Genomic DNA, 22,227 nt, shown 5'->3' with positions numbered 1-22,227 from the left:
GTAAATTTAAATTGGCTTGAGCAAGCCTCTAGCGTGCTTACCTTGGGAGGAGCGCGTCGGAAGAGGAACATCATGAGGGTTGAGCGGGAAAGCACCTCTCGTTTACTTGGCAAATTTCGACAAAGGTTGTCGTATTTTGTCGACATTGCAACGAAAGGAGCAGATACGCGGCCAATTTTTTCGATGGTGCTTTTCGGTTCCTTGTTTTAGACCGCTATCGTAACAGCCAATTGAATGCTATCTGTCATTAAGCAAGGTTCACTTATGCACTTGTATTGTTCCTAAAATTAGCCCAAGGTTTACTTTGCGGGGTGCAAGGCTGACATGTAGGAACCATGCCACCACTGAGAAAGGTCTTGTGGGAAAGGCCTTGCCTATATGTGCTTCACATCTACGCTTTTTGCTGTGGCAGAAATGCCTTTAGCAATAGAACAGCCCCAGGTAGCTGAAATCATAGTTTCTCCAGGATTTGCTTCGTATATAAGAAACGGACACACGTGGAAACAGCAGCAAGGCTTACTTACGTGTCGGCTTCTGAGCACAAGGACGCGGGTTCGATTCCCGGTCGTGGCGGCCGCTTTTCTGATGGAAGCGAAAAGCAAAACCGCCCGTGTGTTCGTGATTTTGGCGCATGTTAAAGATCCCTAGGTGGTCCAAATTAATCCAGAGCAATCTTCCACGGAGCGCCTCATCGCCTGTGTAGCATCGGAGCGTTAAACCCTACAATCAATCAATACTTACGTGTCGCCCATAGGGACTGGCGTTCTTCAGTGTGAGCACAGTAACGACGCAGCCCCTATAGAAGTACGGATTCAGCCGGTGCCCATTTGCTGTAACTTACATACTGCCGAAGTCTTGCGCTCGCAGCCGACTGATCGCGTGGGAGACGGCATCCCCAGGACTGCGACCGCCTCAGATTTTGTCATTCGGAACACAATAATCGGAACCTACAACGAAAGGAAGCGTTCTAATGCGCGACGCCCGAGTGCTCATCGATATTCTTGGAAAACTCTGGGAACCGCGTGTCTAAGGATGTATCTGGCTGGTGATGGCGGCGCCTGCTGAGGGATCCGGAATGGCTTGTCCTCATACTTAGAGAAGAATGACGAATCGGTTGCAGTCAGTGAGCCACTATTCAACTGCTGTGTCGTCTTTATTCGTCTCCGCACATCCTATGCGCTAGTCCAGATGACAAGGTCAATGAACACTGAGGAAAACAGAGTATGAATGAATAATGAATAGTTCACAAAGGCAATTGCTTTTGCATCACCAAAGATAACAAAAAAGGGAAAGGCTTATTCCGCTTACTCTTTCATTCGTTTTGTGGAATTGCTTGAGTCATGATTTACCACAGGTTCTTACTTGACACGATGCCGATTTTCTTCACGGCCGTTTGCATGATGCAGCAAGTAATTAACCATCGCACTGCGCTTAGGCGCACAACAGAAAGAACGTTACTGATTTTCTTTTCCTTTTTTTTCTGAAGGGTACCACCAGCCTGTCTTTGAAGAACCCCTTGTAATAGGGTTGAGATGAACCTCCATTTGTAAGAAAAAAAACGCTGTATAATTTTGCTTTTCACTTCACTGCTTCCTTCATTCTACTAATCGACGTTGCTCATTAACAGTTTGTCAGCCACGTGGAACGAATGAATTTAGGTTCAAACATGGCCCTTAGAACTGCCTACCAAGAGTGAAGAAGTAACACAGCCTAACCACGTTTAGAAAGATATAACGCATTGTATTAAAGCACATATTTTAGACGTATTTTCCTATGTCCATGAATGCGTAAATTTCAAAACAGGCATGTAGAAGGAGTATGCACAAGGACCTATTCTCTTATATACAGTCGCCCATAGAGCGAGAAAATTTCCTCACGTATTAGCGCGCATATCACAAGAGCACTGATACCGGAAGATCAGAGCTGAGCGCACGGTGTAATTCAAGGGACAGAATACTGTGGAGCAGTCACCGAAAATTATGCCCGTCCAATTGCAATTAAACAGCGTACGCACACAGAAAATATACTTTTCTTAACTAGAGCTTCAGTTTTTCGTTTCTTTTTTTAGTGTAGTAACTTGTCGTGATACCTCATATAGCAAGCAAGATAGAAAACGTCACCAAATCTAAAACATTGTACAGTATGATAACAAACTTTCTTCGATCTTGTTGAGCATAAAGTCACCTACCTAGGGCTGAGAAAATGGCCATTCTTGGGCACATTATGAATAGATCTGGTTACTGATTTTCGAAGGGTAAAAGTGACTGCTAAGGACGTGAAGCTTAAGGTTTGCCAACATAGCCTGCATCCCGACAGGTAACAACGGGAGCACGCCAGTAGGGCGAGAAACAGTCTCGCAAGATAACTTTTAATCTTCTGCAGTCAATGCGGTGAAACAACAAAGTAAGGTGATCTCAAAATATAGTTTTGTAGTTACGTTCATTAACTAATCGAGGGGATGATAGACGCTTCTTCGCCTTTACGGTCTCTCAAACTCGGCTTTTATCATCAGTACGAGACTGGCCAAGACTACATTGCCCAAAATGCTCGAAGTATTGCGCTTCTAGCACCGTTTGGGCAATGGCTGCTAAGACGGCGCGTCCCTTTTGCCTTCAAAGTTGCCGCTCGCAGCGCGCTTCTTACGAATGCTCCATCTTTTGGGGCACCACAACATCACTCTCCACGGGGACCACTACTCTAACATACGATTGTGTGAGACGATGCCCCATTTCGTACATTAATGGACGTCCAGCCTGCTCCAATTGAACTGTACATGGCAGGTTCGCAACAGTGGGTCTTCTAGAGTGCCGCTTCGAGCTTGACGAGGAAAACCATTGGACGTGAACGCAATGCAAAATCTAGAACACTCACAGTTGAAACCCGATGTTACGAAGTTGACAGCAACAGCATAGGGAATAAAATCAGATGAATGAGTGAAGTTAATTGGCTTTGCGTTATAAAATAACAAGAGGGGTCGAGTCTGTTGTTTACGTGTAGTTTTCGGAGACCCCACAGAATTCTCGCGGTTCACGAGAGCCTCCGGAGCTCACTCCTTGTCCTGTTAAGTCCTAGAAAATCGCCTGAGAACACCTGCGGCTTCATAACCTGTGAGTTCTAGGCACACGATCAGCGGCAGCGTGCGTGAACGTGTTGTGGGTCCTCACAGAACGTTGGCCTGTCTCATATGAGCCCACGCATGACATTGCGTGAGACTTAGCTTCAGTGGTTGCAGCCGCCGATACAAGTGGGTTTCCATAGAAGCCGTTTAAACGCGTGCCAAGCTCCACCAGTGACGCTGTGTGGCACATGCCTTTTAATACTTATTTGGGCTTTCAAATAGATTTGGATCTGCTGTGGTTGTATTTGGTCGCTTTTTTCGTCCTGCCATGCGGAAAGACGCACCACTGCCTGCCTTTTTCTTAATTCCTTCGTGTTAATCTGCTTTTCTCTTAATTAGGCCACGGAAGCTGTATAATTATTTGGAGTTTACACTGTAAAACGTGTACACCCGAGATGGAGGCCGTAAATGCTATAAATTGAATTACCATTGTCGGTCAAATGAAGACTTGATCGTCAGATCTGGTTTCGTAAGGTTGGTTCGAAGTGAGTGACAAAAAAAAAAAACTGCCGCGAAGAAGAGCGAAAACCAAGACCAAAAACTCTGGGCCACCCCTCGAGGCACTAGCCAGGCTAACAGGTAACCCCGCGAACCGGCAACGGCAAACGGGGATCCACGCCAGGCGCCTGCCTTAAGGACGACGTAGGGCCAGTCTACGCATGTGCGCGCGCACTGCAGGCACCAGTAGAGTTTGCCCAATCCAATCCAATATGCTCTCGCATTGATTCAGTTTATCTTTCTGCCGTCTGAAAGCGATATATCTACGTTCCTCACGAGTAGCCTTCCAACGTATCAGGCGATGGTGCAAATACTTTTTTTTTTCTTTCGCACGCCTGTGAGCGGCGTTATTCACTATACTAAAAATCTGTATTGAGCACAGATAAGACAACATTCTAACTACTACGACGCACTAAATAGGAGGGGATGCGAATATGCACTAGGAAACCAATCAAACACCGTATTCTATTCTACGATTCAATGTACGTACATCATATACTCCCATCACACACCCAACATCACACACACTAAAATACATAAAATATAGTTGATAATAATGCTCCAGTGGTCGACCCCGTTCTAATAACAACAGTTTACTATGATGAACTTGGCGCGGGTACTTAACGGATGTATCTTTTCGTGACTGCATTGCGCAGCTCCCCTTCGAGGCCGCACCCTGCACGCAACGAGAAGTTTCACAGCGTGAAGTATGTGTATGCTTTTGCGGCAGCAAAACGAACCACACAGAGGCCGAACGCAAGCACACACTGCTACACGAGTGGAAACGCGAGCAAAAGCCGACTCAAGCAACACCCGCCGCATACCGAATCTTCCCTTTGACGCGCTCTCTCGCAGCGTACAGCTCTCATCACACTTTTCCCCACTGACCCCACGCAGGAGAGAGCGAGACACCATTTCCAGGCGCCGTACAGTTCCAAATTCTGCCAGGCATAAATCAAAATGTCACAGTCCACCAGTCATCAATCGCCTGGCGGGCTTTTCTTTCTTTTGTTGGCGTGTCCGGGTGGCGCTCAACGACCAAGCTGTCCTCCCTGCCGTCGTTCACGCAGAATTGAAGCGGATCTGTCGAGAATTGACGGTGGCCGTCAGACGGGCCATAAAGAACAGGCAGGTGACGTAAGATGAGCAAAGTGACGATGCCGTGAGGCGTACGTTCTGTCGACGCGCAGCCCACTTGTTCGGGGTATGCAGGCTGGCACGACCGTCCCGACAGCGAGAGCGGGGCTGGGCCGTGGCGGGCGCGTGTTCACGCCGTTGGCGGTGGCCCGAGCCGTGGAGCAAGGCCCAGCGACCGCGTGGAAGAGTCGGCCGGGGAGGCGACGAGAGGCTCGCACGGCACTCACATCACCTCGCGGGAGAAGGTCTGCAGGCGGATGCCGTTGTGGCGGCTGTGCAGCTGCGGCAGCGTGTAGTACATGTCGGCCGTCTGGCAGGGCAGGCGTCCGGCGATGGACGCGGACTCACGCACGTACGACACGCCTTCGTCCAGGCTGGAGCCGAACGGTCCGCTCGCTGCAGTCGGCAGACCTGCAGACCCACCCGACCGCGTAAAGGGCATCCATGTGAACCTTTTCTTGGCTGCGTTATATCCCAACAGGCTGATGACACGTACATTTTGAATATCGAAAGATCAGCGCTTTGAGGGGCGTGTTTTCTTTTCTGTTTCACCTCTTGCGAGTCAAGATGCAACCATTACTCAAAATATAAAAGATTTTACAGCATGCATTTATCTACAGTTTTTTTTTTAACCCGGGTTCTACTTTAGACACCTGCCATATTGTATCACACTGTGTTTTGTGGCCGGTCCAAGGACCACGCTGGTCTTGTGCGTAAACATGAACGTGAGAATTGCATGTGTCTATTGCGTCCGCTGAATCAAAATTAAAAACAACCCCGAAGCTTAACTTCTTCCTGGTGTTCTTGGCCGGCAGCGAACAGGGGCTCGGTGTAAGAAACACTGGAGAAACAATGGAAGGGAGCCTATATTTGGCATGAATATTATCACCTCGCTTCGGTGACTATAGACAACTGACAAGTTTGGTCACCTGTTCTCTGAAAAATATGTTCCTATTATCGGTTAAGAAAATATCTGCTTCGATCTACCTCGAGAAGGAAGGGAGCTACCTCGGGAATGCACGATAGATACTAGTAGAAGTCGCAATTCAAAAAGGTGCAAGTTGAACGCTGTATTAATCAACTGTTCGCACTGCCTAAATTCAATGGCCACCACATTAATGGTGACGTGACGTGGTTTTTGTCAACGTAGTGCGGCTACCTTGTGGCAGTACAGGAAGTTGCACGTGGTGCTAAGTGTTATATGCCACATGAAGGAGCATGAAACTCAAGTAAGCCGTCAGATTATGAACGTACAGCAATATGATACACTTCATTCTAAAGTCCTTGGCAGTCACGGGACCCTTCTCTGGTAAACTGTAAACTGTAAACAAATCACGTTTTTGAAGAAAGAGAAAACAGTGACCTTTCTACCATGTGTTACTTCCTAAGGCTCCAGCTTTCAAAATATATGCCCGAATTGGCCAGCGACAGCTGCACGCTGAGCTACGCGTCCAGCTTATGTATCATTTAAGGCCACCTGCTGAACCCCACCGAGAGCCATGTGTAGCTAATATCAGATCCGAGCACATCAGCGCTCCCAGGTATTATTAAGCTTGATTGAGGGGAGTGGCACATGTCGTTATATCCAAGCAAGCGAGGCTAAACATAACGCAACATCTGTGGTGAGCTCATCGCTTCGTGCCGAGCACCATCCTTCGCAATCGTAAAAAGCGCACAATTAAGACGGCCACACGGATGTGCTTGGCAAGTATCACACTTGCTGTGATGTCGGAAAGTGCAAAAGCGCCACCAAATTAAAGCCCTTTGAAACACAACAATAGCGAGTACTAATGCGCCCTGTGTAATTTTGCGTCTATTTTGCGAGTAATTTTGCGTCTATTGTAATTTTGCGACTAGTTCTGCGAGCAGCAGTTTCACCGAGCATGCAATTACAGCCGCAGCAGAAATTAGCACGCGCTGTCCTTCTAATTGTTTGCTTCAACGAATCCCGAAAGCCGGAAGAGTACGGTGGGCGTGCGGCTAAGTAACACTCATTCCTAATTAATGGACTGCATCGTGTGTACTCGCTGCTTTCTTCACTCATCTGTTGATACCCTGTCATGAGAATCGGCTGTTTTGATATCAAAAGTAGAACAAGCCGCCCTGGAAACGTTTACGCTGCTCTACAAATAACAACAACCCGTGAACGTCCATGATAACAAGACAAATTTAGACCTATAGAAACAAGTTAACGGATCACGAACTGGGATAAAATGCTCACTAAGTTGAATCCAGTACTCTGCTAATTTTAAGTTTTGGTAAGGGTCTCACCGCTTTAAAGATACATAGACGTCTTGTGAGCGATTAGAGTAGGAGGCATAGCTTAAAGGGTTTAGGGTTAGGTTGGATTTAGCTTTCACAGCCTGAACGTTAAAAGCCACCATGCCCACCGAGTGGTGGGCTTCTTTTCTTTCCTATCTCTTTTTAATTCCCAGTGCCTGCGCGCACTCCAAACAACCAAAATGAAACAACGTTTTTATATTGCTGCAGTCCTTTATGCCAGTCTTCCTCGAATTGCAGTAGACATTTTTAAGGTCCTGGTCTCGTCAATTGCTTTTTTTCGTATGTAAGTAAGCTGCTAACCTCCTCATTGACGTATGTTTTCGCCCTTGTTGTTCCCTAAAAAAGAAGTGTCTGTAAAAGTAGCAGCAGAGAGCTTGGAGGGAGGCGCAGGAATACAATACAAGATCCCTACCACTGAGTAGTTGACCTCCCCCCGCAGCCTATCCTACCCCCATTTCATGGGAAAGGAGGCTGGCCGACTCCAGTGCGGAAGTGCGAAGGGTTCTGATTGAACGCGCAGAGATGGCCCTGTCGACTACCCTGGAACTCCGCAAGAGGCGTTCCTTGTGGTAATAAAGTTATTTTCTTGTTCTACTACTGCTCGGAAGACGAGTTGCCCGCCCAGGTGCAATAGAGGAAGCGCTCACCCTTAATGTCTAGGACAGAGACTTCCTCGTCACCGGTGTCGTACGCTTCTTTCCTTGCTGTGACGTTCCGGTCGATTGTTGCCAGGCATCTGGAATCGAGAACAAACGCTACGAGATCACGACACCGATCTTTTTGAGCATAATAAAAACGTTTTTTTTTTTTCGAGCTTTGAGTACGTCATGGAAGTGTGGAATTCATATTTCCCATGTGTGTTAGCGATAAACTGCGCTCGCGTGCTATCAAAACGGCAAACGCTGCAGTAAAATAGCGTCTGGAGGCGGCCATGACCAACATATGGCGCCCGATAATTTCACATTGTTTCAGGGCTGCCGCTTAGAGCAGCGCTAAATTTAGGACGGTAGTCAAAGTTAATTTTATTTTTTTATTCCATTGTGAAAGGGCATAATACACCCCTCCGTTACATGCGAGAAACAAGTGGTGGGGGTGATGGTAATGGTCATGATGATCCTGCGGATGATGATCATGATTACACAGTAACGTAGTGTACTTTAGTATGTGACTTCTTTCTAGAAGGCGGAAACTCAATTAGTAAAGGCACCGTCCCTTTCCCCTTTTCCTATGGTAGTCTTGCGGGCTGTAAAATAGTTTTCTGTGGTGCCGACGAGTTTACAACTTTTGTTATTCCTGCCCATGGAGGCAGCGTAAATATTTGCACTTACATATATGAGATTGCTTTAAGAATTATAGCAGTTTTTAATACCCGAAGCTGAGGATTCCTTCCAGAACTCCCTAGGTTTGTCAAACTGATTCCAAATATCCAATTTTCTGAGCGGTGGCTCAGTGGCTAAGGTGGTCTGCTGCTACGCCAGACGACTCGGGTTCAATTCGCGGTCGTGGCGGCCGCTTTTCCGATGAAGGCGAAAAGCACAAACGCCCGTGTGTTCGAGTTTTCGGCGCACGTTAGATCTCCAAGTGGTCAAAATTAATCCGGAGCCCTCCCCTACGGCGCGCCTTATCGCCTGTGAAGCGTCGGTGTGTTAAACCCCGCAATCAATCAATTAATCAATCAAAATATTCGATTTTGTGAAGCCATTTCCAACTCGTGTTCTACTAAACGTACCCCAAAACCACGTCAAACTTTGCGCTACGCAAGCCGGTACACACGGTCGAGCGCTTCTAATAACTGTTCTTATTTAATCCGAGAACAGACGTGAGTACCCCAAAGGAGTGCGCACAACATCTCAAAAGCCTGTCTGCAGCGCACACAGCAGCACGTGAAACTCTCTTGCATTTATAAATACGAGAAAAGTTATGACATCTCTTCGTCTAAATTTTTTGTATCTGTTAACTTCAGAGGATTTCGCGCGGGTGTGTGCGCTCTAGAGGGTTTCTCGAGATGTTGCGCGCAGTTCTGTGGAGCATTTTGTTTGCTTTTCTAATTGACACACACACACACACACAAAAACAGTTGTTGAAGCGCTGGTGTGTGCGTGTGTCTTTGTTTGTCCCCGTTTGTGTAGCGGAGAGTTCCCAAGGTGAATCAATACCAAATAGGTCGGCTCGCTTCAGTGCTCCTAAAGTAAGGTTTAAGGGGTTTTCTGCCACGACGCCCTTATCAAGCAGACGCGCTTCGCATTCTCAGAAATTAACATTTAGTTCCGTAAGTGGAGATGCGACGAAGCTTGGGAATGTTCAATTTCTCCCTAGTTTACGATACCTGGGATCCTCTTTGAGGAATACAGTGCCGGAAGGCTGTTGTAACTCGATTTATTTATTTATTTATTTATTTATTTATTTATTTATTTATTTATTTATTTATTTATTTATTTATTTATTTATTTATTTATTTATTTATTGATTGATTGATTGATTGATTGATTGATTGATTGATTGATTGATTGATTGATTGTAGGGTTTAACGCGCCGACGCAACGCAGGCAATGAGGCGCGCCGTAGTGGAGGGCTCCGGATTAATTTTGACCACCTGGGGATCTTTAACGTGCGCCGAAATCTCGTACACACGGGCGTTTTTGCTTTTCGCGTCCATCAGAAAAGCGGCCGCCGCGGCCGGGAATCGAACCCGCAGGCTGTTGTAACTCGCGCGCTTATACATGTGCGTTAGGAGCAACTTACGCACCGTTTGACAGATCACATAATTCAATACCGGAATTGGTTTCACGTATTTCACAGTAGGAGTTATTAACTAAGCAGTTGTAATAAGATTTATAAAATCCTAGTGCACCCCCCCCCCCCCCTTCCGCTTGACACTTTCAAATGCGTGGACCTTAGCGGAGGAGCATGGTTGCGCAAAATGGCTCTTCCTAGTGCTGCTGTGGGTAGGGGGCTTACCGAGGGCATGCTGACGCAATCTTCCCCAAAGTCTTTAATTTCGTAGGCTTCAATAATTTCTCTCTCTGTTTGATCTTTAGCTCGTGCAAGGATTTTTAATCCACAGAGAAATAGCAGTAAACATGGGGGAGTTCTTCAGCGTTGGGGAGAGAGTCGCGGCTGCTGTAATCAAACTCAACAAGCGACGCAGGTTAAAGCTATTACAGGTCTATGCGACAACAACCAGTTATATTGATGAAGGCGTAGATATGTTTTACGAGGACGTGGAATCAGCAATGAAGAAGGCCACAACGCAAAGGTCGGTAAGAAGCAAATGGACGTAAGGTCAGTGGGAATAGTCAGTGGGAACACAGGAATAGAAAATCGCAACAGTTGAGGAGATACACTGGTGGAATTTGCAGAGAGAGATAACCTGAGGTTGATGAACACCTTCTTTTACAAACGAAAGAATAGGAAATGGACATAAAAAAGTCCCGATGGTACAACAAAAAACGAAATTGACTTCGTTTCAAGTGACAACCCAGGTATTGTGCAAGACGTAGAGGTGGTAAGTAATTTTCGGAGCAGCGATCATAGCTTGTTAGACGCAAGCTAAGGCTAAATCTCAAAAGAGAAAGGAGGAAACTCGTAAAAACTAAGAAACCCCGCATGGAGTCAGTCAGGGCCACATCGCATGAGTTTAAAATAACTCTTCAAAACATATTCGCGCTTCTGAACGAGCAGAACGAGGTGAGTGTAGACAGGCTAAATGACAACTAACATCGGCACTCAGTGAATCAGCAGCAGCTGGGGGAGAAAAAAATGTAAGAAACAAAATGAAAAACTGACTAAGAAAACGGAGGAACTAATTGCCAAACATAAGAACATGAAAGTGTCAAGTACGGCGGATCAGTTTGAACTAGCCGAGCTTTCGAAACTGATTAACAGAAGTAAGATAAATGACATTCGTGCATTTAACATGGCAATGACCGAGCAAACGCTGCAAGTAGGGGAAGTTTGAAAGCACCTAAGAGAAAGCTAGCCATCGGCAAAGACAGCATGTACGCTCTCAGAGACGAGCAGGGTAACATTAAGCACAACTTGGACGAGGTGATAAAGGTGTCAGAACGATTCTACACCAGGCTGTATGCCAGCGACGTAGACCATGGGAAGCTACTGAGAGTACAAGCTCAACTTGCGATGTCCCACTAGTAACTAAAGAGGAAGTTGGAAAGGCTCTCAAAGGCATGAAAAGGGGAAAAGCTGCAGGTGACAACTGCCTCACCGTGGATCTTTTGAAAAAGGGAGGAGATATTGCACTGGAAAAGCTTGCTACGCTATTTTCGGAATCCTTGAAGATTCAAAAAGTACCCATAGCCTGGAAAAACGCCAATATTATTTTAATTCATAAGAAGGGTGATCACAAGAACCTCAAGAATTACAGACCGATCAGCCTACTCTCAGTTGTTTTTAAACTGTTCACTAATGTTATATTTAGCCGCATAGGTGACAGACTGGATTTCCAACAACCCAGAGAGCAGGCTAGGTTTAGGAAAGGATTCTCAACTATGGATCCCATCCATGTTGTCAATCTAGTGATAGAAGAATCTTCAAAATACACTCAACCCCTTCACATGGCCTTGATAGACTGTGAGAAAGCGTTTTATTCCGTACTCACCGCAGCCGTGCTAGATGCACTAAAATACCAGGGAATAGAGGAGACCTAGCTACGTACAACTTCTAGAAGACATATATAAGGAATGCACGCTCAGGATAACCCTCCACAAGCAACACGATAAATTATCGATCCGAAAGGAAGAAAGACATGAAGATACCATCTTGCCAAAACTATTCACAGCATGTCTGGAGGGTGTATTTAGAAAGCTTGAGTGACAAAACGTAGGATTAAGGATAAACGGGGAATACTTGAGCCATTTGAGGTTTGTGGACGACATAGTCTTCCTGGCTGAGACTGCAGAACACCTGCAAGCAATTCTTGACGAAATCAGAAAGCACAACCGTGGGCTAAAAAAAATGAATAAATCGAAAGTAATGAGTAAGAAGCATTTTAACAAACGCCCTCTTCAGCTTAGGAAACTAAACGCTAGAAGAATTAAAACAATATAACTACTTTCGACAGATGGTTAGTGTTGACCCCAAGCACGAGAGAGAAATCCGGCGGAGAATAGGTATGAGTTGGGGAGCACTCGGCAAGCACTCCGAAATAATGAAAAGTAAGCTCAAAAGCTTTGTCACTTAAGCTCTGTAAGCTCTGTAAGGCAAGTAAGCTCTGTCACTCAAAAGAAAATCTACAACCAATGCATACTACCAGTTATGACATATGGAGCTTCAACTTGGCGCCTTACTGAACAACTAAAGCAAACTTAGGTATGCTCAACGGACCATGAACGAATAATGTTAGGGGTAAGACTTAAGAACAGGAAACGAGCTACCTGAGGCAGAGAACAAACTAGAGTAGAGGGAATCATAGTATAAATAAAGAAAGAAATTGACTTGGTATGGCCATGTAGTGAGACGAACCGACAACCGGTGGACAATAAAGATAACAGTGGATACCAAGAGATGGGTCTAGAAGAAGGGGAAGGCCATTGATCCGATGGAGGAATGAAATAAGGACATTCCGGGGTAACGTGTGAACTCGGGCAGCGCAGGACAGGAGCGGTTGGACGTCAATGTGAGAGGCCTTCTTCCTGCAGTGGACCTGACTAGTCGAATGATGGTGATGACGATGACGACAATGAGGACAAGTGCTGTCCGTATACGCCGCGGCCTCGGTTAAGACGCCACGTTTAACCAGGAACCTCCGGGCACCCTGTGTCGCACTATGTGGTGCTGTGACAAGAATCACCTCCTGCCCCCCCTCCCCCCCCCCTGCCTCTCCCCTCCCCTGAGCACTGGGATAGAGCCCTGTCCAGCTTTTGCTAGTGAAGAGAGCCCAAGAAGCGGGACGGAATCTATGAGTCCTGGAATGAGGACTTTTCGCCAGGGCCGACTGCTTTAGAAAGACGTTTACTCCTCGCCCTCCTCCTTGCTTTGAAGTTGAGAGCGTGGTTAAGACTCACACTTAAACCCGTTGGTCGCGGTGGAGTGAGAGAGAGAGAGAGAGAGAGAGAGAGAGAGAGAGAGAGAGAGAGAGAGAGAGAGAGAGAGAGAGAGAGAGAGAGAGAGAGAGAGAGAGAGAAAACCTGTAATGAAAGCTGAAGAGGTCAGCCCCAGTAACGGCAGGGCTTGTTACTCCAGATGGGGGGTGAATACAGTGAAATGACAGGGGAAAATAGAAAGAGAGAAAAAGAAAAGGAAAAAAAAAGGGGGGGGGGGAGGGGGGAGGGGAGATGTACACATATATAAAATGTATATGTTCAGAGGGTTCACAGGACCTCTTCTAGCCCTGTTTCCGCAAGAAAAGTAAGCAGAGCTTTGTACCCAGCACTGCCTCATCACGATTTCGCCAGGGTCCAAGAAAGTGTGAGAGTTCTAGAGAACCTTCGCGTCGTAGTCACACAAGTGCCTTCGATGCTGTTGCCCGCTGACTAGCATATCGCCGCAGGCAGCGGCTTAAAATGTGCCTAATGTTGTCGCTAGTAGAGCACACTGTACACAATGGTGACTCTACCCAGCCCAGCTTAAACGAGAAGTTTCGGGTGCATGCAACGTTAAGTCGTAGCCGGTGTAGCACGCCTTCAGTGCGCTTGGGCAGACCCCGCGGATGTACCACACGCAGATGTAATCACCGTAAAGGGTAGTCCCGACGGATGGCGGCAAGCACTTTTTAGTCCAGTGAGGCAGATACTGAACGTTGTCGGGCTCAAAATTCTAGCCTGGATGACTCCATGGGTCAGTAAATGTAGTTCGCTGTGACTGCTCTTCGAGAAATGTATGCTAACTTGTCGGAAAGGATAAGAATGACATGTATACACTCGGACTTCAACGCCTGTGTACTCCAAATGTGCTGGATTATCGGAGGAAAACTTCACTTGAGCACGCTGCACGTGACGAATGCATCTTATTCGTGTTCGCATAAATAAGTTTCAGTTGAACCAGACCCCAGTACATTCCACATTCCACTTTAAAGAGAACGTCCAGCTGCAAAAATTGTTTCCAGGGTAGCTGTTTCATTGAAAGGAGCAAAGATGGCGAACTTCTATGGCTTTATGCGCAGTATTTGCTGTGAACCGAACTTTTGGTTTCAGATTAGTGTCTTGAGAGTTTATAAGTACTGTTATAGTGAGTGCACTCTCCGAGGGAACTTTTGTCGCAACCTCCGACTTTAACTCCAAAACTATAGGTAGCTCTCACAGTTTGAATGCTTGAAAAGCGGTATTGCTGCCATCGGCATCCAAATAATACAAGTTTTCTGCTCACATACACAGACAAGCATATAGAGATAGAAAGAGAAGAGGCGTGGGAACAAGGAGTTGCTTATCACACCAAGCGTAGTAACTTCGGAAGCGAAATTGCGGCAGCACCAGAGCTTCAGCACAAATATCGAAAACATAGCAAGCCTGCCACAAAAAAATAAAGAAAGACAGGGGCAATGGGGATCGTAATGGTCCTTTTGCGACACCGTGATTCTCAATGCCAGCGTTCTGCTTTTTTCTCCCCGCTTTTACAACCGGACACAAGTCAGTTCTGTGACGTTCAAATGCCCAAAGGTGGTGAGGGGGCGACTTGGGCTCCGAGGAGTACAGGGGTGAGGTCGTTGCTTGTCGGTTTCTACATCAAGCTTTGCAGTTTTGAACGCTGTGCGGTGCTTCCTGCCTTTCGTTTTTAATCTTTGATTGAAAGAGGTGCATTCATTATTTAATCGGCTTAATGCTGTTTCGCGCTCCGCATTACAACGTGGTTGCTCCCTCTACTGCACCTCGAGCATGGCCGCGTGCCTGGGTACATGCTTGCGTCAGTCGGCGAACTCTTTTCTGTGCTTAGTTTCTTTTCTTCGTGTTCCTGCTTGCCACCTCTCAACTTCTTCTGTTGGGGGGCAGCAATTATTATACCGTGGGCTTAAAATTAAGCCTTATGTTTTCTTAAAATTAGGCACTGGGAGGCACGCGAAAACCACCTGTGCAAATAAGTTATGTAGCCAGGGGGACACATAGTTAGGTGATAATTATCGCTGTCAGCGGCCGATTAACTAAAGCAGAATAATTACGTTCTTTTTTTTACTGCAGTAAGTGGGTATCTTTGTATCGAAAAATTAGAGCCAGTCGTGTTTCCACACAGTATCAGTTGGAAGAATTCTTCTGGCGTGTCGGTGCTCCCAGATATCCGATTCGAAAGTTTAGTTGTAGTTCGCATGATTACGCATGCAAGAGAGTTAGGATTGGCACAAAACTCCCCATTTTAAACATGGCGCAGTTTCTTTTAGTTCCGCAAGCTGGGTCTTAATAAATACATATTCGCTTGTACGATACTTTAAAGCAATCAACAGTCCTACCTATCTGACAAAGAAAATATTCTTGTTGTCACCGCTAAACAGTAAGCTCATGGACTGATCGAATATAAAGGATGTCCTCATGTAATGAAAATTTATATGGTTTCAGTGTTGCTTCTATTATTGCGTTGGTAGGAATGGCGTCGACCTCAGCGACCGCACAAATAGAAATGGCGTGGTGGCACTTGAGAGACGAGAAAAAAAAACACTAAGAAATGGTTAAGCAAAACTGGTGTAGGTGATGTAACTGAGTAATCAGTGGCTACTTCAAGTTGCGTAAATTCCGATTAATCAATTCCGAGGTAAGCGACCCTTGCGAAAATTTCAAGGGTAAGTTTTCTTGGAGGAAATCGCGGTAAGATCATAGAGTGTGATGACAAACGGTGAGTGGGTTCGTGCGCTTGACACCTATCTTCATATAAAGTAACAGCCCGAAAATGCCGAAAACCCGTTAGCGATCGCACCCAGAAGGACGGGGGTGGCAATGCAAAGCTGAATTGTGAGGGTTACTTAGATATGATAAGCCACTCCTTCGATATGATAAGCCACTCTAATCTGAACTTGTGTGCACGCTGTAGTTATAACTTGCTGGCAATCGACTCAACGCTAGATGGCAAGCTGACTAGACGGTGGAGGCTTTTGCAGTTATATCGCAGAACATTTCTTTGGATATGTATATATAAGAGTGCGCTTCCACAATGTACTCAACGTTTACGTAGGCAAACTAATAAGCAGATAGCACGTCAAGTAAAAAAAAATACGGGAAGAACGAGAAAGAAGCGTGCCAGGCAATAAATTGCTGGGAAGAAGAATGTAGTCTGCTTCAACACTCACGTTTTCTTGTGATCTCCGGCTTCCTTAGCTGAGAAAGAAGAAAACAATAGGAAAAAAGGTTATCCAGAGAAGCGGCTGCACTACAAGAATGAAAACGTGGCTCTCAAACCTTCTTGTTGGTGCTGCCATACGCACACATGCTAAAAAAACACTCGTTTGAACAATAATTACAAAAGAAAATTAACAGCGAGAGAGCAATTTTTTTTTTCATGCTCCCTGCAGCTGTTTCCTTTTTCTACCTAGATGAAGTCATCAATCAACTTCAACGCTTTTGTGGCGGCAAAACGACCGCTGCGAGGAAAGGAAGTGAAAAGCCGCGTGCAAATCGTGACTGTATCCAGCCTTCTCTATCAGGCTGGCTTTTCAAAAGACTTTGTCTGGAGTGCACAACGGTGGTTAAGCGCAGAGTAGACAATACAAGGTCACAGAATAGGGGAGGAGGTGGAAAAAAAAAATTAAGACCATCCGCTGCGATAAGGCCGTGCTAACGATTGTGCATGTGAGAATTAGTTCAGAAAATAAAATCAGCATGCAGGAAGCCTAAAGCGGCACATGAACACAATAACGAAATCGCTTTTGATTGCGCAATTTTCTGACTACAACAGTGCATTATTGAAACTAATTTTACAATTATATGTTATAAAATGCATTTCTGATGGTACCCATATAAAAAATTCATGGTCGCTGCCAAAACGGTAGCATTTTTGCGTGCACTCGATCTGCTCCTGCCTAGCATAGTTTCGGAACAAACTAAGTGAGCAGAGTTTCGGAAGAAACTAAGTGGAGACAATAGAAATAACGCAATTGGTGTCATTTGGATAACAAACAAATGGTGAGGGGTGCCAGGCAAACACATGTGTTTCACAAAGCGCAACCAGAGTTGGGTAGCCGGCAACGAAAGTGGTCGGAGAACATGAAATTAACGTATTTACTCAATAAACTGGACCAATACAAGTGCTGGTGGCACTCTTTAACTAGGAAAGTGGTGGAAATATGAGCTAATAAGCAACAAAACGTTGTTGCGAATCAGTAAGTTATTAGTAAAAATTACAATAATGGTGATGTCATGGGTCAAAAACTTGTTTAAATAAAGTAAAGTTTTGTCGCAACAAATATGCAAATAAAATACCGTGCCTTGCGTGAAATGAATGCAAGCTGATCGTGCCCAACAATAAATTTAAAAGTCCTGAACGAAGAGTATGCCGCCCTTGGCAATGCATGGGCAGGCAGGAAATGAGTGGTGAAGAGAAAGTTCCGTAAGGTTCGTAGCGCTGTACTTGGTTACAAGTTATGAACAGCAACGGAAGCAGCTCTCCCGTGCTATTACCTCCACTCGATGTTTCTCCGGGGTGTGTAAAATAGTCCGGCACCCGAGCTCGGTTTCTCCAAAACACTTAAATAAAACGCTCAGGAACAAAGCGTGGATTACTCACTGTTGTAATTTAAAGCGTTCTTTGTGCATCAATTACTTGAATACAACATTTTAAATAAAACCTGTGGAGGAGGTTATATCGCCGTACTCACGGTACAAACGAAACACAAAAAAGGCTTCTACCGATTTTCTTGTTTCTCCCGTATGTCACTTTGTTCTTGCTTTAAAACCTGAACAATAATTAGATTTGTTGTAAACCCTTTGAAGTTTGACCTGCTATTCTTCATTGCACACCGCAGCTGGCCCCTTCAATATGCTCCCAGCCCATTCCTATCACTTCTGTACCGCGCATAGCGATTCCCGACCGGTTTCCAACGAGAACGCCGTGCTCGGAACGGTACTACGTTACGAGCAGTAGCATAGTTGTGCTCATCAATGTTTCGTGCACATGTTGTGTTCGCGAACGCACTTCTGCCCCCTTCAATCATGCCCCTATGCTGGACGCCAAGCAAAAGAAAAGTTGTTCAATTTGAACCAGCCCATTAGAAGCACTAGGTGGTCATAATACAGTGACGAACGACCATATTCAAGCAAACAATGAATGCACTATTACAGGGTAAATTCTTAAATTTTACGCTGCCTTCAACATCTATACAGACGAGTGCTACGACGAATACAAGGCTTGGTATTAAATCGTCTCTATAGCACTGCCGATAAACGCTTTCACTCTTTATTTAGCACCTGGAAGCACTGCGAAAGCTACAGTTATCGCCAGAATGGAGCTGCACTGCGTGATTTACTCGTCGCAGTACATACCCCTTCCGTTTGTGCTTCGCTTTTGTGGCGATTTTTTTTAAGTGACTATTAGATGCGTTCATCGCTGCAACTGAAGGAAAGCCGGCCAATAGCCGCTACACCGCTGTAATGGCGTAATTACAGCGGTAGAAGAAAGCCAAGACCGGGAAACAGAAAAAACTTCTTGGAGCAAATTTCTAAATTATCTGAAGGACATCGAGCAGTAATTTTTCACTGAGGTACTTTGCGACCGCCTAATCTAAGTACCGCATGCAATGGTTGACTACGTTCTGAAAGCATTTAGATTTCGAAAAAAGTTAAAAATGTGTTGCAGGGTCCCTTTAAAGTAGGCTAAATGTTACTGCGTGTCAAGCTCGCGAGCCCATTTCATGGTGACGTTTTGCTTCGCCACGCCCGTTCTTCAGCGATTGGTCGAACAGGGATACCAACATAAATGTGCTGTCGCTCGGCTGTTGTCATTCTTTAAACGGACCCTGCAACACTTCCTTCAGTTTTTTTATTTTTTTTTTTGAAATCTTAAATGCTTGCAGAACGTAGTCACCCAACACACCTAGTACTTAGATTAGGGGGTCGCAAAGTACCTCAGCCAAAAATTACTGCTCTATGCCCATCAGATAACTGGTAAAGTCGCTCAAAATGTTTTTCTTTTTTTTCCCGGTCTTGACGTTCTTCGACGGCTCGAATTACGTCACTAAAGTCATGTAGCGGCTGTTGGCCGGTTTTCATTGAGTTGCAGCAATGAACGCTTTTCGATAGCAACTTTAAAAAAAAGCCACAAAAACAAAGCAGAAATGGAGGGCGTATTTGGTGCGACGAGCAAATCACGCAGCGCAGCTCCGTGGTGGCGATACCTATGGCTTTCGCAATGGTTCCAGACGCGAAGGAAAGAGTGAAAGCGCTTATCGAAAGTGTTGCAGAGTCCCTTTAAAGGAGCCATGAAGACAAAATACAAGTTGGGTTTATTAGAAAGACTGCTTAGTCCCGGTAACAATGATACCAATATCATCGCAATCTTCCAAAAAAACGTGTGAAGCAGTCGCGACCCCCTAGCCAATTTCCCGCAACTTTTCTATGACGTCACGGAACCTTGTTTGTGCGATTGGCGGTCGCCTAACTGAGCTGTCGCGACGACACGTGACTGGACGTCAGTAATGGGGCCTCTAGTTTCATTCGACCGCATCACTTGAATGCTAATGTGCTGTTAACGCACTGAAAATTATGTTTTATTGTTGGCCCGTATGACGTCATTCTTGCTCAAACACGCCACTTTGGCGCAAAATTTGAAAGTTTTTAAATACTTGTTGCTTTTTTTTTCGTTAAAAAAACATCTTTTGTGGCTGTGATGGAGGTGAGTGAGATAATGAATCCTAGTTCTTTCAAATTAAACAAAGTTGTATTCTCTCTTCATGGCTCCTTTAACTTGCCGGTGGGTATGAAAGCCTTGAAGGACTCTGGTATGACGTTTGTGTGACACCCGCGCTCCCCAGCTCGCTCCGCATACGGTCTATCACGGCCTGGAGCTTGCCATGATGAGGCCGCCACGTTGAGCCAACTGTAAGCGATTCATGCTTAAATTTAGTTGCCTCTGAACGCTTACGCACAGTCTTTGTCAAAATTTTCTAGGCCAGGGCTCCCGTGGCCGGAGCAGGCGCCCGGCCGGATAGGGGCGCTGCGGTCACCGCTGCCGGCTGGATGCGCTGCTAAAGAGAGTGAGGAGGACGTTCGCTCTAGCTTTCTCTCTGTAGCAGGCGCGTCCACCAAGTGCGGCGCGATGAATGATTCTGAGCGCAGGCAGTGCGCAGCAGGTGGCGTCGTGAAGTATTCGGGATGAATTTGGAACCACGCTGTTTCGTGCCCAGCCGGGTACCGTCCAAGCGTTTTCATTTTGTTGTAGACAGCGCACGAACGCTTTTTGCGAAGCATGCGCAGGTGATTCTCGACGTTTTAGATGCAAAGCATCTCTTAGTCGACCCTCCGTCGTCCGGCTTCCGCACCTCTCTTCCCCGTCCCCCTCTCCACGCCAGCTGTGATAACGCCGCTCTCCTCCTCGCCGCTCGGCTCGCCTCGTGCCGGCTCAGGAAGACACCGGCAACACTGTCGCTCCAGGAGCCCTAACCAGCTGTGATAACGCCGCTCTCCTCCTTGCCGCTCCCCCTCGCCGCTCGGCTCGTCTCGTGCCTCCGAAGACAAGGCTGCACAGAGGAGAGCTCGCGACGCCGAACGTAAACGGCCGCGTCGAGCAGCGGATTCCTCGCTTCGAGAACGACAAGCCGCTTTGAAACGCCAGCGGCGAGCAGCTGATCCAGATGGCCTTCGGCAATGTGACAACGCTTCGAAACGCCAGCGTCGAAGCGCGGATTCCTCGCTTCGGAACGAGAAGCCGCAAAACGTTCCCCACTACTCAATAAATAAAGAAGACATTTAATACGCTACTACACGTGTCTTTACTCTAACAACCAATTAACACGCTACTACTCCACGGCTTTGCATCCCCTCAGGGTTCCCACGTGGAAGATGGTGTAACTTTTTTTAAAGTGCGAATGCACTTTATAAGCGACCCTGAATTCCGGTGACCGCCGTCCGTCCACATAGCAACAGCTGCGGGTGCGCGCGCTCCTCGTCTTCCTTGGCAACGGGGGGAGATGGGCGCGCGCTGCCTGGCCGCTGACATGGCACATACCCACGTGGGGGATTGGCCAGGAATCTCCTCGTCTTCCTTGGCAACGGGGGGAGATGGGCGCGCGCTACCTGGCCGCTGACATGGCACATACCCACGTGGGGGATTGGCCAGGAATCGGGCGTGAGAAGGGCTAATGCACCCGCTTAAAGGAGTACTGACACGAAATTTCAAAGCTGAGATCCGCTCTAGCAATCAAGTACAACGACAACACAAATAAATGTCTGTGCATGGCACATACCCACGTGGGGGATTGGCCAGGAATCGGGCGTGAGAAGGGCTAATGCACCCGCTTAAAGGAGTACTGGCACGAAATTTCAAAGCTGAGATCCGCTCTAGCAAACAAGTACAACGACCACACAAATAGGTGTCTGTGAATAAATGCATCTTTCTTTCTTTGTAGTTGTGTGTGTGTGTGTGATCTCTCTTTCGCGAACATTACCGAACCGCGCAAATTCAACTCCTGCATTCGCACTTTCACATTCTTCCCCTCGGGGAAATGCGGGGAAATTTTTTTCTGCAGGCATGAAATACCCATCGCAGGATACACCATTTCTTTTCCGTGCCTGCGCATTACCGGACATGCGATGAAACAACGAAAATAGAGCGTATCCAGTCGTGTTATCGAGGCGGGTGTGTTGTAGGTTGAATAAATTGGCTAAGCTACCTAGTTTCCTCTTTGGTCACCTGTTCTTAAATTTCCATGTGCAGCTTTCCCGCTCATGGCAGTCGTTTCAACAGTGATTACTCTGTAGTTATTCATCGAAATGTAATATATTTTCGCGTAGCTAATATTGGGGGTGAAAACTTGCTTTGTGCACAGTTTCAAGTCTAGCGCGTTGCGCGACTAAGCTTTAGAGCCATGAAAACTATCCCATACAAATGCATGGGGAGTAAGATTTGACAGCGAATTACACAAAGAATATTCAGAATCCTGGAAACTCCTTTTAGACTTTTCATCTTCACGTTGACTTCTTGCTTTATGCCAAATGTCACTTTCCTGAACTGATGTTTCTAGATTCCTGAGAGGTCGGAATTTTGAGCGAGAAAGCTGGGTATGCAAAATAAATTTCAACCTTAAACTCCAGTGTTATAATACAACA

The 22,227-nt window shown here is 46.3% G+C and overlaps 1 protein-coding gene across 1 annotated transcript in view; it reads right to left on the bottom strand.

The window, feature by feature from the left end:
* Window positions 1-1,135: 1,135 nt before the first annotated feature.
* Window positions 1,136-22,227, bottom strand: part of LOC144155309 (synaptogenesis protein syg-2-like) — a 659,264-nt gene continuing 638,172 nt past the window's right edge. The window contains exons 10-12 of the mRNA XM_077686657.1: window positions 16,260-16,287; window positions 7,684-7,772; window positions 1,136-5,164 (exon numbers count right to left, since the gene is read on the bottom strand). Coding sequence (XP_077542783.1) covers window positions 4,977-5,164; window positions 7,684-7,772; window positions 16,260-16,287 — 305 coding nt within the window. The 3' untranslated portion in view covers window positions 1,136-4,976. The remainder of the gene's footprint in view (window positions 5,165-7,683; window positions 7,773-16,259; window positions 16,288-22,227) is intronic.

The sequence above is a fragment of the Haemaphysalis longicornis genome, unplaced genomic scaffold, assembly GCF_048455015.1.
Source record: "Haemaphysalis longicornis isolate Haplotype H1 unplaced genomic scaffold, Haemaphysalis longicornis Haplotype H1 scaffold_1, whole genome shotgun sequence".
NCBI lineage: Eukaryota > Metazoa > Arthropoda > Arachnida > Ixodida > Ixodidae > Haemaphysalis > Haemaphysalis longicornis.
This window is presented reverse-complemented; position numbering and strand designations above follow the sequence as displayed.